General features: G+C 41.0%; 1 protein-coding gene across 1 annotated transcript in view; it reads left to right on the top strand.

Moving 5' to 3' along the window:
* TENM1 (teneurin transmembrane protein 1) overlaps window positions 1-18142 on the top strand; it is a gene marked incomplete at its 5' end in the record, with an annotated part of 270481 nt that overhangs the window by 222876 nt on the left and 29463 nt on the right. Inside the window, 2 exons of the mRNA XM_081336372.1 lie at window positions 8565-8719; window positions 16177-16543. Coding sequence (XP_081192498.1) covers window positions 8565-8719; window positions 16177-16543 — 522 coding nt within the window. The remainder of the gene's footprint in view (window positions 1-8564; window positions 8720-16176; window positions 16544-18142) is intronic.

The raw sequence follows: 18142 nt of genomic DNA, 5'->3' as shown, positions 1-18142 counted from the left end.
GTGGTCCGCTGTCCGGTATCCGTCGGTCGTCTCCGTGGCAGTCTTCGTATGCGATGACTTCTCTAGCCACATCGGTCATTGTCATTTCAGGCTTGGCGATCAGCTTCTTCCTCAGCCGTTCGTCCTTGAGCCCTATGACAATCTGGTCCCGGATTCGGTCTTCCAAATCCGGGAACCGGCACCGACGTGCGGCATGCCTGACCCTGGTTATAAAGTCATTTGCTGGCTCATCAGGAAGCTGGAGTTTCCGCGCGAAGTTCACTCTCCAGTAGAGTTCTGACTTGAGGGGCATGAAGTATTTACTCAGCCCCTCAGTGAGGTCTGCATAGGAGATGGTGGCGACCGGCTCCGGGGTGAAGATCCCCACAGCGGCATCATAAACAGCAGGGCCGCTGAGCCAGAGGAGGGCGGCCGCCTTGGCCCGGTCATCTGTGATCTTCTTGACTACCAGGTACCCTTCTACCTGGCCCAGATGCGATTCCCAGCCTTCTGGGTGGCGGGTATCGAATTCTCGAATGTGGCCGTGGTTCGTCATGCTGTCTGTAATTGAGGTGCCGCTGCTTGCGTTGAATGGAAGTTTGACTTCCAGTGACTTCAGCAAGTGACCAGCTCAGCTAAGGGAAAAATCTCTTCTCCCCTTAGGTAGTGACTTCAGCTAAGCAAGCAGCATCCCATCCTCGTCGCCAGTGCTTTGACTAAGAAGCAGGCGAGACAGCTAGTTAACAGTTTAACTTTTTATTCTGAACCAGGCAAAGAACAAGGGAACATGACATCTATTTATACTGACAGCTGCCGGCGGATCGACCAATCCGGGGTGAGTCTGCTCCCGCGCTGCGGTCGCCGCCAATCGGGTTTGTTTGGTTTTGACAGCTCGGAGCTGTCATCTGTAGCGCGTGTTGAGCTGTCAATGGTTGGCGCTTGCGCGGTTTCGCCCGGCAGCTTTTGACAGCTGTCAAAAGCTGCCGCGGTTTTACCTCAGCTCTGTAACTTCTGTTTAACTTAATGTAATAACAATTAGTAAATACACAACACTTTGCTTGTCAGAAGGTCGCAAAAGGGGATCACATGACCCCGGGACACATTGCAACCATCGTAAATATGAATCAGTTGCCAAACATCTGAATTTTGATCACATGATCATGGGGATGCTGCGGTGGTCATTAAGCATGAAAAACAGTTGTAAGTCACTTTTTTCAGCGTTGTTGTAACTTCAAACGGTTACTTAGCAATACCTTGGCAAGGCCACACTAGGAATACGGCATCCAGTTTTGGTCACCACGATGTAAAAAAGATGCTGAGACTCTAGAAAGAGTGCAGAGAAGAGCAACAAAGATGATCGGGGGACTGGAGGCTAAAACATATAAGGAACAGTTGCTGGATTTGGGCATGTCTAGTTTAATGAAGAGAAGGACGAGGGGGGACATGATAACAGTGTTCAAATATCTCAGGGGCTGCCCCAAACAAGAGTGGGTCAAGCTATTCTCCAAAGAATCTGAAGGCAGGACAAGAAGCAGCAGATGGAAACTAACCAAAGAAAGAAGCAACCTGGAACTAAGGAGAACGTTCCTGACAGTTAGAACAATTAACCAGAGGAACAACCTGCCTCCAGAAGCGGTGAATGCTCCAACACTGGAAGTTTTTAAGAAGATACTGGACAGCCATTTTTCTAAAATGGTATAGAGCTTCCTGCCTGAGCAGGGGGTTGGACTAGAAGACCTCCAAGATCCCTTCCAACATCATCATCATCATCATCATCATCATCATCATTATTATTATTATTATTATTATTATTATTATTATTATTATTATTATTAAAAACTTTTATTCATAAAACATGAAACTCAGTCAACTGAACACTCAAATTGACTGGCACTAATGGTTGACACGGGTTGCTGCCAGCATCCTAGGTATCAACCAAGTATGTCCTTAAAATGTAAGATGTTCCGAGTAGCGCAGTTTTTTGTATCATTATTATTATTATTATTATTATTATTATTATTATTATTATTATTATTATTATTATTATTATTATTATTATTATTATTATTATATAAATTGTTGTAAGCCTAGGACTAAGTGTATAGGACAGGCATCCCAGTCAACTTGTCTAAAGGTGAGGCATGATAGGAGCTGGGGCTAAGGCACATTTGGAAGATTATCTCTGTTCCATAGGAGCAGTTTGGGCAGCCGAGATGTTGCACAGAAAGGTATCAGAAATTGTGGGTTTCAAAGGAAGTGAATTGCATTTTCCACTAAAATTGACTGAGCCACAACACAGATTTGGAGGAGTCTGCAATCCCACCCCACCCCTCATGAACCTGCACCCAAAAACGTGCACAGAAAGATGCATTTGAAAAAGTTTTTTTTGGGGGGGGTATTTCACATAGAAAAATGTACATTATTGAGAGGTGCAGTTTTAGGTTTTTGCATCGGAAGGAAGAGGATATTTTGGAAATTTTCATTGTTAGGGAGGAGTTCCTTTAACATCCCATATAAATATCTGGCTTTCCTACCTTTATTTTTGAGCAGCCACCAAAGTTTTAATGGAATGAAAGTAATGCCATCCCATCCAGTTGAACCCTGAGTTCGTTTCTTCCGATTAGCTTTCTGCATTATTTTTGCCTCTCTGGGTTGTAACCTGAGAAGAAGGGATATAAATGCATTCCAAGCCATTTATTATATTTATAGGAGTAACTGCCACTATTTATTTATTTACTTAATTATTTTTACGAATGAATGAATTAAATTCATAGGCCACCCATCCCACCAGTATCCGTAGTGACTCGGGGAGGCTTACAAAATAGTAAAAAAAGATAAATATAAAAGCAGTTACAATTAAGAAGCCTTAAAGACTAATTCCCCCCCCCCACACACACACACACACTCCTTTTGGAAAAAGCTGCTAGAAGCAGTGTGTGTGTGTGTGTGTAGACATATTTCTTTGCATTTGTGCAAATCTGTAAATTAGTTTAAATTGAATAAAGACTGTGAGAAGGGAGGGGAACTTATACCTGGTGGGCCCTTCTCCCCTCCGATTGCACTTTTCCTGACCCTCGTGAACTCGGGATTCATCTCCCGCTTGCAGATTGCAGACCATTACGGTGCCAAATTTAGCTCTCCTGTTAGGGAGATTAGTAATATTGATTAGTATGTCAGTGGCAAAAAAAAGAAAAAAATGTATTGGTATAAATTGTCTATTAGCACCTGGGGATAAAAGGGGTGGGTGGGGAGAAAGGCAGCCCTGCCTGAAGCTTTAGGCTGCACTTCATAAAACAATTACTCTTTTCTTTCTTTCTTTCTTTCTTTCTTTCTTTCTTTCTTTCTTTCTTTCTTTCTTTCTTTCTTTCTTTCTTTCTTTCTTTCTTTCTTTCTTTCTTTCTTTCTTTCTTTCTTTTTTGACTGAGAGAATGCATCGATAGCTTCGGGCAACGTTCCTACATTAAATACTTTATGGATTGCACTGCATACCTAAGTCAGAAAAATTTGTTCGACATCTCTCGGTGCTGAGCTTCATTTCGTGTCGTGCTGTCTCCTTTTTAACAACCCAGAGCGGTAAAAGCGTTCTGCCTAAACCTCAAAGTGTTAGAAGAAGTCCATTTTGTGTGTGTGTGTGTGTGTGTGTGTTTTGCAAGTAATCTGTGATTCTGAGGTCAAGCTTGACTTCCTTTTGGGACCACCGCCTTGTGACCCACCACAAAAGGACTTAGATAAAGGGTGTTCTTTTCAACACAGAGAGGCACAACACACACACATTTCTCTCCCCTTTTGCATTTTCCCCCCCAACAGGTCTTCTGCCTGCTGAGTACATTCTGTCTTTTAGCTGTACTTGGGATTTTCCTGTCTAAGTTTTCTTTCTGCTTTGCAAAAGACGGAATTTGCCTAAATCAGCTTATACGTCTATGCTGTATGTGGATTATGTACCGGTAGTACGAGGATTGACTTTTAAAAGCTACATTCATATAAGATGGACACTGGTTCCTGAATTAACCTATTTGGGAACTTTTATAACCCATTAGAATTATATTTTTATAATGTAAAACAATATAATACATGTTGTTGTTGTTAGTTGCAAAGTCGTGTCAATATTGGTGCATTATAAATAACCTGTTTGGGACTTTTTTTATAACACATTGTAATTCTATTTTCATGATATAATATAATGCATAATAATAAATAAAATACCTAGTTTATGCCACATGCTATTCTTGGTTAGTGTTGGATATAGACAAGGATTTGGAAGGTGGCTTAGCATGTTGCGTGTGTCCACAAAATATGTTTCAAGACATTATGTTGTATTATATTATTATATATAATACAGTATAATGTATTGAAACATGTATTTTGTGGACACACGCAGCATGCGAACCCATCTTCCAGATCCTTACCTATATCCAACACTAACCAAGAATAGCATGTGGCATAAACTAGGTTCTTTAACTAACCTGATTAAAAGTATAGGGTGAACGTTGCCAAGGAATACATTCAGATAGCAAGTAGATAAGCATATAATTACTATGTTTCCATGTATTAATGACAGCTGCCATGTCCCGGGGTCACGTGATCCCCTTTTGAGACCTTCCGACAAGCAAAATCAGTGGGGAAGCCTGGTTCCCTTAACAACCGTGTTACCAACTTAACAACTGCCATGATTCATTTAACAACTGTGGCAGGAAAGACAGTAAAATGAGGCAAAGTTCACTTAACTGTCTCACTTAACAACAGAAATTGTGGTCATACGTCGAGGACTACCTGTATTGTGTCCTAATGTCAGGAACCAGAAAATAACCCTAGTTCCCGAGAGAAAAGATCACCTTTTCACTTCGGTTTTGTTGAAATGCCCCACGAGAACTCAAATCGACAAAGATGAATTGAGACTTGCAAGCTCCTTTCCTTGTAAGACAAGGTCTTGAGGACTTTCACATTCCCCTTTGGCTTTCTTCTATTAACTGAATGTCGTCTAGTGCTCTTCCTGCTTTTAAAAACTTCTGGCACATTATTCAATACGCTTTCTAAAACTTTAAAAAATGCAACAAGAAACCTATACCGTAGGCTTTATACATTTACATTCCTTATTGAATGCTTATTGACTCAAACATGTCTCCATTGTGCTGGCCTTTTTTTTGCTAATAAAACGTCAATTTGGCACTTATGGTTATCATCTACATGTCATTCCCTATATGTCCTTAACAACAGAAGTGTCATTCTCTCCATTTTTACATGAGATTGCAGACACTGAAATCCAGAGATGAAGTTGAGTGACAGCCAAATTTGTTGAGTCTTTTCCTTTGTTTGTTCCTAGTGTGTATTTCTAAGTTCTCGTATCCTGAATTATTTTTTGTCTATCATTTTTACATTTGGGATGATTTCACGTCCCTTGTGGTATCACACATTCAGCAAATTATATATCATTTTATGACACTTTCTAGAATCTCATTTTAAATCAGCATTTTAGAAGACTGAGTGTTTTTCCCTTCAGCATAATAGCCACCTACATCCTGGTGGATTTATTTCTGCAAACATTTCGTATTGCTCCTTCTTTTACTTTGATTTGGATTGCAGTTTTTATAGCAAGGAAGTGTGATTTTAGTCAACTTTAATGTGTGTTTGTGTGTGTGAGTGTGTACATGTATGCATACACACACACTTCGATATGCTTCCTTTACAACAGGCATATATACTTACATACACATATGGATCATAAATCGTAAGATACAATCATACACCTAAGATAGAAACACCCAGTGCTTTTTTGTAAAAGAAAAAGGTGCCGGAACTCACACATGTCATACAAACCACCTTGCCTACCCTACAAGGTTCCATCCAAAAAAGGTGCCGGAACTCCATTCTGAGCATTCTATGAGGAAAAAAAGCCCTGGAAACAACAAATGATAAATCCTAAGATACCAATAGGAGAAGGTGGTAGGAAAGATGAAAAGATGAGAAAGATAACAAGGGTGAGATGACAAGGACAACAGCAATATAGCCTACTACATGGGTAAATATTTTTAGGCATAAGACAGCGTGGCAGTCAGGTGTTTAGCAGAGTGATGGCACAGGGGAAGAAACTATATTTGTGACTAATTGTTTAGTTATCTAGAGAAGTCTTTAATGAAGGGAAAGGTGGAAAAAAAAGAGAAGACCGGCGCTTATAATGATCATGAGTGCAGTGCTGGAAAGATCTGAAAGACAAAGTTAGGGACAACTCATCATGGACAAAATCTATCTTTTGGTCCCTAGGAGTTGATGGTGACTTGATGACACTTAATCGATAATAACAGAACCTTGCAAATCTCATTGTGCTAAACCTCTTCCTCCATTTCATAGTTCGGTGAATAAGGGATGTGTCTGAGCTGCTGCCAAACATTATCTGGATATTCTGGGTTTTAAAAAATGCTTCAGTCCCTGTTGCCTAGGAAACAGATCCTAGATATCTCCATCAAAGTCATCTTCTTTGCTCTCTACACCTTCACATCTGGGACTTGAATGTTTTGGACATTTGTTGGTGGCTTCACATTTTGAACTCCAGCATGAAGCTTGGCAAATAATAGTTTATTGCTTGGCATGTTATGCAGACTCATTCCTTGGTAGCTTGAAAAATAAATGATAATTAAACAAACCATGCCTTAGTACTGTATTCATATATGAACCAGTTGTAATCTATACCGCTTTAAAGAATCAGTATAATTCCAGGGTAGCAGAATTTCAGAGATCAAGTAGATAATTACTATATTTCTAAGCCATTCCTATGCTTTCAAGCTTAAAAATTGCTTCTTTCTACCTGTTATTTTCTTTTCAATATTACTTTATATCAGTTTCTGGACCTGTTTGTAAACTGTCTCAAGAGACAAAATAAAAATATTTAAGGCAGATCGATGGAAAGATTACAAAATGTTCAGTCTCATAGGACCTAAAATGCAATTTGTATTTAGAAGTCAGCATGGGAACACATACTGTTCAGTACCTGCTTTTTGCAAAAGTGTTTCAAATCTAAATCATTATGGAAACCAGACTGCAGTTATCCTTCAGTATTTGATCTCCAGATTTGGAGATACCGTTCTTCCCATCAAACCTTTGTAATAATGTACATACTGGAGAAATTATATGCACTCAAAATTGTTGTATGATTGGAAAAATGTATCAGAAAGAAATATGTGTAAATGGCTATGTACTTATCTATTTTTATAGCATTTCTAGACCTCGCTTCCAACAGCCTGTGCACAGCAAACAATAAAACAATAGCAGCACAATGGAAAAGAACAGTTACAATAGGATTCCTATAAAAAGCCCCATCGTGCCTCTATTCAATTAGGACCAAGGGCATGGTAGAATAAGATCGTTTTATAAATAAACCAATGAGGGTGGCGGTCAGATATATCTTCAGAGACAGAAAATTCCATAAATTTTCAGCAACTGTTGAGAAAGTTGGCTATCTTGTCCATAACTCCACAAAACTCAGAAGATGGCTCTCAAAGACTTCTTGTATTGGTTGAACTGACCAGGAACATTCCACCTGTAGGCTGTTTTCTGATTAATACAAAACTGAACATTTAAACTTTTTAAAACAAAGTTTGGATATTTTAGAAGCATTTCAAACTCAATCTTGTTCAGAATTGTTATTTCCTCGGTCAACTGATGTCCAAGTACGGTTTAATAGACTAATCTCCAGTTTGTGAAATGTTTTGTTTTGACCTCTGCTCCCCCCCCCCAAATCGGGTTACTTCATACATTCTTCATAATGGTAAAAGATATTGATAAAAATCAAGAATGTTTACTGGACATGACCATTTTCTTTGATATCAGGTTCATACATTCAAAAGCATAGCAGACTAATAAATCACGGTAAAAACAATGAAGGGCTTCTGAACTAAATTATTATTATTATTATTATTATTATTATTATTATTATTATTATTATTATTATTATTATTATTATTATTATTATCATTATTATCCACCTCCACCACCTCCTCCTCCTCCTCCTCCTCCTCCTCCTCCTCCTCCTCCTCCTCCTCCTCCTCCTCCTCCTCCTCCTCCTCTTCTTCTTCTTCTTCTTCTTCTTCTTCTTCTTCTTCTTCTTCTTCTTCTTCTTCTTCTTCTTCTTCTTCTTCTTCTTCTTCTTCTTCTTCTTCTTCTTCTTCTTCTTCTTCTTCTTCTTCTTCTTCTTCTTCTTCTTCTTCTTCTTCTTCTTCTTCTTCTTCTTCTTCTTCCTAGATAACTTTAAACTGCCAGACCGAAGTCACCTTCCTGGCCTTGTCATTGGCCAAAAACAACTCATTGTCAAAACCTGTTTCTGGTAGTAGCCGACATACCAGCATCTCTCCACATTCACACAGCATGTTTTTATCCGCTAAGAGCCTCTGCTTGAGCATATTGGTTTTACATTTAGGCACTCCAACTCTCAACCTATTCAGGGTCCTCCAAGTAGTATAAGAGAGGTCAGATGCTTCAGCCATGTCCTCCTTTAATGTTATGCCTTGCTGGATGGTCTCCTTCCTCCATCTTGCATTTATAGTCCTATTCCCTCCTAATCCTGCTGCTGAATTTTCTTTCCTTTTTCCCAACAGGTATCACCGTCGATAAGCATGGCTTCATTTATTTTGTAGACGGCACCACAATTCGCAAGATCGATGGAAGTGGGCAGATCACCACGTTAATAGGCTCAAATGGCCTCACCTCAACCCAGCCTCTTCGCTGCGATGCCAGCATGGACATCTCTCAGGTAGATGCGAATCATTTCCATACATCGTTACTGTTCAGTCTGGAAACCAGTTGCACTTTGCATGTCAAAATTAGGCATTAACAAATACCTCTGTCACATTGACTCATGGAGCTTACCGTATATACTTGAGTATACGCCGACTCGAGTATAAGCCGAGACCCCTAATTTTACCCCAAAAAACTGGAAAAAGTTATTGACTCGAGTATAAGCCGAGTATAAGTATAAGCTTGGCCCCTTCTTAGCAACATATCTATATTCTGTGCCACGCTGAGCCGCTCGTTGACTCTGGCAACATCCCTGAGCTGGCTCGGGCCACGGTTCGCAGGGTCCGCTCATCAGGCTGCCAGGCTTCCTGGCAGCACATCCCGCAGGGAAGGTCTGCTAGGGAGGCGGCAGTCAAGCGTTGTTTCCCTCCTCGTGCGTTTGTGTGTGTGTGTGTGTGTGTGTGTGTGTGTGTGTGTGAGACCTGCGGGAACGGCTGGTAGAGGTGGCGGCAGTCCGGCGTTTGCATTTTTTTGTGTGTCGAGCCCCGTGGGCCCGACACACAGGAAGGGGGGGAATGCCGGAATGCCGCTTCCCTACCAGCCATTCCCGCGGGTCTGACACACGCACGCATGCATGAGGGGGGGAAACGCTGGACTGCCGCCGCCTCTACCATCTCTGCAAGCCTTTGCTGCCCCTTCTCTCCGCTGCCTGGCCTGAACAAAGAGGAGCCGAAGGGAGCAGCTCTGCAAGGCTCTGCCGCTCCCTTCTCTCAGCAGCCTGGCCCGAACGAAGGGACGCCCCTACAAACGCAAACTACATTCCTTTGTCTAGCACTGATGATGTCACCTAGTTTGTGTACTGAAACGTTTGCAAGAAAAGAGCTAAGCTCAGAGAGGACCTAGCACCCCTCATTTAAAATATTCTCCTTTATTGGTTCTTCTTTATAGTTGAAAGAAAAGTTGTCTTGACCCTATGAAGATACAACCTATGATTCACTTTTTTTTAAACTGTAATTATAGTGGATTTTTTCTCCTCAATTGTACTCAAAGCTACTCTTTTTCTAACAGAAATTTTGCCTAATATCGAGTCAGGGATGGGGAACTGGTGACCTTCACGTTATGAGCTCTAAATGCGGTCATCTCTGACCACTGGCTATACTGTCAAGGACTTGAACTTCCAAAATCTCCAAAACCATCATCTATCACACAGCTCTGTTGGGTATTTTTAGATATCTGCAGTCCTTGAAATTCAAGAGATCTGACGAAAGAGTTTAAAACCTTGTTTCCGCACCCTAATGGGAATCTGTCCTTGGAACCTTTTCTTTAACAAAAAGGCCTTTTTGTTTTTAGAACTCTAGTAAATGGAAATATGTAGCATGAATGTATTAAAATCTGTGCTCTAGATTTTCAGTTTTTTTTCTGACTTCTGCATTTCTACCACATTGTTAGGATGGATTTAAGTTTCCTTTAGCATTTTCTTCACTGATCTTCCTTTGAGTTGTTGCAAGGTGGCAGATGGTGCTGGTGTATTTTGTTTTGATTTTTATTTCGTCCTTCTGTCCGTCACTCCTCCTTGGGCTGCCCCCAAATCAAATTTGCGATCATAAAAAATCATAATTATTACCAGGGGTAAAGAAAATATTCCCACTTTACGGCATCTCTTGGGATTTATCTGAAGAATTGGAAAATAGTAAAAATGCAGAGAAGGAGAATTGTATAAAGGCAGAACACTCGCCGAGCTTGGTTGTTTACTTGCAGACATTTCATTACTTGACTAGGTAACATCAGGGCGAGCTGCTCCCAATTTATATAAAATAACTTGCCCTGCCAGTGTTGCTGCGGTTGTGGTTATCTCCTTGGTAGTTTCTTGATTAGGGTATTCTTACCTGTTTGATTGATTGTTTGTCTGGTATTAATCCCTGCTTATCTGTGTGCTGGAGATAATGTATTCTGGTCTTTTTGTTTTCTTCTGGGCCTTTTAATTATCCCTTTTGAATGGTGTGCAAATGTGATTTATTTCTATGTGTCTGCTGATGTGTAATTTGACTGAATGCCAAGGTTCCATGAATTCCCTAGCTTTTTTGGTCTTAGCTTGGTCTAGGATGCTCACAGTGTCCCAACTGAAAATCTGGTGGAGTCTATTCATGTGTTGTGAGATTGAGTTTTCGCCATGTCTTCTGACTGTTCATTGGCATTCATGGATGTGCTCTGCTAGTCTTTTGCATGTATGTCCTACATCATGGCTGTCACAGTCCTTATGCTATATGTCATAGCTGACTGTACTGTAGAGGAACCTACAGTCATTCACACTGATGATGTTACCTCGTTAGGTAACGAAATGTCTGCAGGCAATCAGATAGGCTCAGAGAGCACCATAGACTTCGCATTTCACCCCAAGCTACAAATATGCGCTTCTATTAGGGCAGGATCCTAGTTTAAACTTGATAATTTTGTAAACTAGAGCAAGCACAAGAAGCCTCAGTTTCTGTCACGTTGAATTGTAGTTGTCAAAAGGGTTACTGAATACGTTTCCAGTTCTTGCTGAAGCGAGCAAAAAATAAATACATGAGGAAGACTTTTGCCCCCAACATACACCTGCCAAACCTTCCAGATTCTTATGACCAACAGCTCTGGAATGTATGCAGTCAAATTCATATGGCATTACTCTTGTGCAGCTGTGTGGTTTGAAAATATCTGACGGTGCTGATGTTCAGAAAGAAAAGTTTCATCCGTGCTGATTTGCAATTCAATCAACCTCTCCTGTCACTCCTCACAGAAGGCTGTGGTCTGGGTGGTTCTTTGGAGTTGGCAGCAAACCTCTACATCTGAATCACTTGTCAAACACTTTACACCAAATAATACACGGTTAATAAGCGCTGAATGTTGCTGGAGCCACAAATTACATTATAATAACTCAAGCGCATTCTTGACCTATTTAAGTAGCATAAAGTGTGCAGATAAATGTCTAAATTTGCATCAAGTTACAAGCTGGCAACTGAGTTTTACAAACAACACTTTCCCTTCCGCAAAAATCTGCCAAGGGCTTTACTTGACTAGGTTACAAAATGTGTCCGAACTTTGAAAAACATTGGTTTTTTTCCTCTAGAATAACGTTTCTGCAAAAAAAAGGATTCTTTTGGTTGAAAGAGAGGACAAGACATCACTGGAGTTGAAGGGGAGGGGGGAATATTTTGGTCCAGTTTGCCAATCCCTCTATTCTTGCAGTATATTCTGTTCAGTAAAGCTAAAGGTTCCCCCGCACATGCGTGCTAGTCGTTTCCGACTCTAGGGGCCGGTGCTCATCTCCGTTTCAAAGCCGAAGAGCCAGCGTTTGTCCGAGGACGTCTCCGTGGTCATGTGGCCGGCATGACTGGACGCCAAAAGCGCACAGAACGCTGTTACCTTCCCACCGTAGTGGTCCCTATTTTTCTACTTGCATTTTTACGTGCTTACGAACTGCTAGGTTGGCAGAAGCTGGGACGAGTAACAGGCACTCACTCTGCTATGCGGCACTCGGGATTTGACCCGCCAAACTGCCGACCTTCTGATCAACAAGCTCAGCGTCCTAACCCACTGAGCCACTGCGTTCCTTTATATTCTGTTCTGAGGAACCTGTAAATTTTCAGAAAGGGCTTTTGAGGGCAACTCCCCCACTTCCTCCATGGGATCATAAGGTTTGCTAAGCTGTATCCAGCAATCTCATAAGCAGACTGCATCCTTCTAAAATGAAAAAAAAAATCCCTACTGCCCCTGGGATTTTGTGGGTGACAAAAATCTTGCAATATGCATTTAAGCAAAATTTATGCTTCATAGTTAATACTGGGTAGGAAGATTAAGGTTGTTTATTTCATATTTAGAAAGAATGTGACTAGGTTCCTCCCAGCTCTGCATCTTCCCACCTGCAGCATTTGAAGAGTTCTGTTTTTGTGCATATAATAATTATGTTGCTTTCAAGCTGTGAATTACCAGCAAGTATTCCTTAAGCTACCTTTTGGATAAGAACTTGATGGCACTTTTAAACTAGCGTGCCTGTACGACTAAGACATTAAGGGCCTCAAAGCCGCCAGGGACCATGAGTTCAAGTCCCGCCTTAGCCATGAAAGCCGGCTGGGTGGCTTTGGGCTAGTCATTCTCTCTCAGCTCAACTCACCTCACAAGGTTGTTTTTGTGGGGAAAATTGGAGGAGGAAGCTGTATTGGATTTGTTTGCCGCCTTGAGTTATTTGTAAAAATAATAATGGTAGGAAAGAAAGAAAAGAAAAGAGAGAGAGAGAGAGAGAGAGAGAGAGAGAGAGAGAGAGAGAGAGAGAGAGAAGGGAGGGAGGAAGGAAGGAAGGAAGGAAGGAAGGAAGGAAGGAAGGAAGGAAGGAAGGAAGGAAGGAAGGAAGGAAGGAAGGAAGGAAGATTGGCTAATCCTTAAAGAGGGATTAAGACCAAACAAACAATCAAGCAGAAAACAATACCCTAATCATGGAATTACGAAGACAAAACCACCACCACCACCAACTCTGGCAAGAGAAGCTACTGGGAGCAAACCCCACTCTCACGTCAACTGATGATGTTACCTAGTCCGGTAATGAAATGTCTGCAAACATGTTTCAGATCCTAACCCTAACCAAGCTCAGAGCCTCAAGGACCGTGTCATCCCTGAGCTGGTCAGGATTGAACTCCTGGCAGTGGGCAGAGTTTGCCTGCAGTGCTGCATTCTAACCACTGGGAAGGAAGGAAGGAAGGAAGGAAGGAAGGAAGGAAGGAAGGAAGGAAGGAAGGAAGGAAGGAAGGAAGGAAGGAAGGAAAATAGTTCAACCCTGCACTACGTATCTGGATCTGGACATAAGAAATTGTATGGAACTTTTGTTTGCTTCACTGTTTCACAACTACTGTAATTAGTAAGAAGCAGAGCAGTTTTTCACCGATTAGCAATTTCACGATTTTTTGTTGAGTTTCATCTTCAGTACATCCGTAGTGTTACTGGATTATAAATGACCAAGGGCTGCAAAGTGTTTCCAAATAGTTCATCCTATCCATCTTCTCTGTACAAAATGTCCGTTTCTTGCCACATCCATCTTAATATCAAGTAGTCATATATTTTTAGGAAAAAAAATGGGGGAGAGACGATATATTCACTGAATCGTATTTTCAGCTTTGTCACTTATTCACGCAGACAGATCTGTTACCACTAGATGGTGGAGACCATTTAATTTTTCCAAGTTTTCCATTTCCAAATCCTTCTCCACACTGGAATTTATGTTTTGTTTTGTTTTGTTTTTTTTCTTTTCCCCTTAAGCTTTTCTGAACTATTTCCCAAATCAGAAAATTGAAGGGACTTGCAGCTTAGCAAAGGGAGGCTGATGTCAGGCGCAAGAAATCAGGAACCAAAATGGTTCAAATAAATACAGGTTTAATCCATGCTAGCTCTCTACAAGAATCTGAACTACTAACGGTCAAGGCGAATTGGCGATAGATAAGAATCAACAGAATTCAAAGAGGGCTGGATTTAGATCTCTTGTGGGCACAAAGAGACTCAAGACTGATGGTCTGCTTGACCCCCTCCCTTGGGCTCAGACTGCTCATCTCCTACAGATGCTATATACTAGCTAACTGACTGATATTCTCAACGTAGGAGCCACTTGTGAATTTGTGAAGTGCCCTGGTGGTGTACTGGTTAGAATGAAGTATTGCAGGCTAATTCTACTGACTGCCGGCTGCCAGCAGTTCGGAAACCAGGATACTGATTTGGGATGACCTTTGGATTGGATTGGCCATGTAGGATTAGGCATACAAGGAATTTGTCTGGTGCAGAAGCTCTCAGTGTACATGCAAAGCAACATATTATTATTATTATTATTATTATTATTATTATTATTATTATTATTATTATTATTATTATTATTATTATTATTATTATTATTTGCCACCAATAGGAGGGGGGAGAAGGATAAATAATAATATTACAGCCATACTACATGGGTAAGTACGCATAGACATTAGCACTGTGAGGATGCACAGGAATAATGCAGAGAAACCTGTAATGGTCACCAAAAATTGGTCACATTAGGTTACAGAGTCACCTGTTGCCAATCCCTCCTCTACTGAACCACCTGCACTGACTTTGCAAGAGAGAGAGAGCATCAACCCTCCTTCTAGATCAATTGTATTGCCCACTATTTCTTTCTGACAAGCAGCTGCCCTTAATGATGGGTTGAAATCTGTCATTCTACAACTGAAGGACTGATTTTCAAAAGGGGATATTATCAGAACTCTCAAATATTCCATTTCAGATCCCTTCCACCATGCAAAAATAATAAGAGGTTAGCTTCCTGATGCTTGTTTATCCACCTTTTAAGGCTAGTCAACACTGCCTGTGACAATTTGACTGGAGGCATACGTGACTGATCCTGTCAGCTAGGATTTGGTGTTTGCTTGCATGAGTTGTTCACAAGATAATAATGTCCCCATTTTAATGGAGAATGCTGTGGGACTTCCTATGGCATGCTTGGCTATCCAATGAAAACAATGCCAACCGATATTCTGTATTTTTAGGTATATAATAGGAAAAAAAGATATTGAAAATGCCCTTTTGTATGAAAACATCTTTCATCCCAAAACTTACTTAGAATATAAATAGAATTACAGTTCAGCACTCACATTTATTTGCACACTCTTCTTAAACAGCTACATAATAGACAGGAAATATGAGCCAAAATCTGAACTGGACAACAATACACTAATGTGGTAAATTAATTGCAGCACTGATTTTTTTCGAATGACACTGAAGGGATCCCTAAGCAGTTTTAAACCTAACTTTCTTAGTCTCCTTTTTATAAAATATATGAACATGACAGTGGGCAACATTTTGACTTAGATTCCCCCTAAAAATGCTTTGGAGAGCTCAGCAATCTGAATGTAGCATGTGTTTGCAACTCTTTAAAGCAGCTGCATCTTTTCCCAGGAGCAAAAAAATAAATAAATCTGATACTAAGAATTACAGTTCAGGATCATAATTCCTCCCCTCCAAGCTTTGAAATTAAGTCCAAGGCATTCCACAGTCCTGGTAAGTACATACATATCATCTTGGAAAATAGATGAGTTGAAGAAATTGTTTTTTTTCTTATGGAAACATTACATTATTTCCGGTACTCTCTTGAACTCCAGGACCACTCAAACTTAGGAAGCACTTCTGGATGAGAGAAAATGGTTCCCCGCCCCCCAGACAAATTACAAAAACTCTTTCCTGAAACACCTCATGCCATGAATCAGTCCGAAGTCTGCAACAATACGTAAATGTGTAACCATTAGGACCCTGTTTGCTGTAGTGTATTGCAATGGCTAAACAACTTAATTGTCTAATTAAAAATGTCTACCCACAACTGCTTAAAGAATAAATGAATGAACTAGAAGGCAACATAATTCTTTTGCTTAAAAAAAAGTACAAGAAGCATTTGAATATCTTTTCTTCCTTTTCACATTGCAGGTTCGCTTAGAATGGCCATCAGATCTTGCTGTCAACCCTCTTGACAACTCATTATATGTGCTGGACAACAACATCGTCCTGCAAATTTCTCAGAACAGGCGGGTTCGCATCATCGCGGGCCGCCCAATTCACTGCCAAGTTCCGGGTGTTGACCACGTGCTGGTCAGCAAAGTGGCCATCCATTCCACCCTCGAATCAGCCCGTGCTGTCGGCGTCTCTCACAGCGGTGTGTTGTACATTGCCGAGACAGATGAAAGGAAGATCAACCGCATCCAGCAGGTCACAACCAATGGAGAAATCTCTGTCATTGCTGGAGCACCGACAGATTGTGATTGTAAGATTGATCCCAACTGTGACTGCTTCTCAGGCAAGTGGTGATTGAATTCCCCTGCCTCCCCCCCCCCGATTTAAGTGATGGTTTAAATGATGGTTGATTGCATAAGTAGGTTGTACCCATAGGGGTGTGATGGAATGTTGTCCAGATTCCCAGGAGGGAAGGAGGGCATTTGGAGGAGCAAAAGACCATGTAGTTCAGGGACAAAGAGGGTGAAAAGGATTCCTCCCTAATAGTTCCCAGAGTTTATGTTTTGTGGTGCAAGTAGTCTACTTTAGTTTGGTAAGATCTCTGTCTGTGGGTGAGGAACAATAAAGGAAACTCACAAATGAAGGCAAATATGCGTGTCCCAGAATAATGTTGCAGGATCCAGTCCAGGTCAGTCACTGGAACTAGAGGTTTAGTCTTCAGAGCTTTTGGACTTGTGCTGGAGTCCATCCTCAGGGAATCATCATCATCATCTTCTTCTTCTCCTCCTCCTCTTCCTCTTCTTCTTCATTTCCTCTTCCTCTTCTTCCTCCTCTTCCTCCTCTTCCTCGTCTTTCTCCTCCTTCTCCTGTCACTTTCCAATAGAGAGGTTTCCTGAGGATGGGCTCCAGCACAAGTCCAAAAGTTTCACTGTGTCTTTCTTGGTTTTCGAAGCCTGACAATGGAATCCCTTTGTTTTAATTAGGCGCATGAGTTTCCCAGATGTATTCTAATCTCCTCCCTGAATGTTAAATTTGTTTTTTGTGCCAGTTTTAAGCCTCACTTTGGAATGATGGAAGCACTCTGTCCAGGAGCAAGTACCCTATTTTGAAAGTGGGATGTTTGAAAACAAAACAATTAAGTTCTCACAAAATCATGACCGTATATTCAATTTCACTGTTTGGAGAATGTGAGGTTTCACCCTTCCAAGTCTCTCTTGTCTGCTCTCTGAATCCAAATGTTGCTCCTGTATTTCTAGGGTTAGAAAGGACAGTTGTATTACCGACATTAATGTGGACTTCAACTCCCCTGCTTGGTGCTTTGCCTGGTAGAAGGGCAAAGAGTTCACATGCTTTAAAAACAAGGTAGTGTGACGGGATGAATGACATTATCTTAATTGCAAAATTGGCTTCTTCTTCTTTTTTAGAAATGAAATAATTAGTCAGCTGGAGGATTGCTAGCATACTGATTCTTCTGTGTCAATGCAATGATCCTGCTCTGTAGGAGAAGAGATAGAACAACTGTGTTCCATTATCAATAGGTGGTATAAGGACTCCAGCTTTGGACTAGGACAGGGGTAGGCAACCTTGGCTCTTTTATGACTCATGGACTTCAACTCCCAGCTGACTCAGGAATTCTGGGAGTTGAAGTCCATGAGTCATAAAAGAGCCAAGGTTGCCTACCCCTGGACTAGGAAGTCCTCCAAACGTCTCTTCTAGCCCTAGGATTCTATGATTCTGTGATTTTATAATTCAGGTGATGAGGGAGGTGATTAACAATTCTGTGGTGGAACCCCTGGCTGAGGGAGAGTTCAAAAACATTCCAGCTTTGAGTCCATTCAGGAGAGGAAACATTTTGAGGTGAAGTTTATATATATAAACTTATTCTACTTTAAATGCTTAATTTTATTAAATTGTACCATCGCCCAGAGCACCTCTCTTGAGA

The sequence above is a fragment of the Vipera berus genome (assembly GCF_964194415.1).
Source record: "Vipera berus genome assembly, chromosome: 11".
In the NCBI taxonomy this organism is placed as follows: Eukaryota; Metazoa; Chordata; class Lepidosauria; order Squamata; family Viperidae; genus Vipera; species Vipera berus.
The sequence above is the reverse complement of the archived record's forward strand: the minus strand, read 5'-3'. Positions and strand labels throughout refer to the sequence as shown.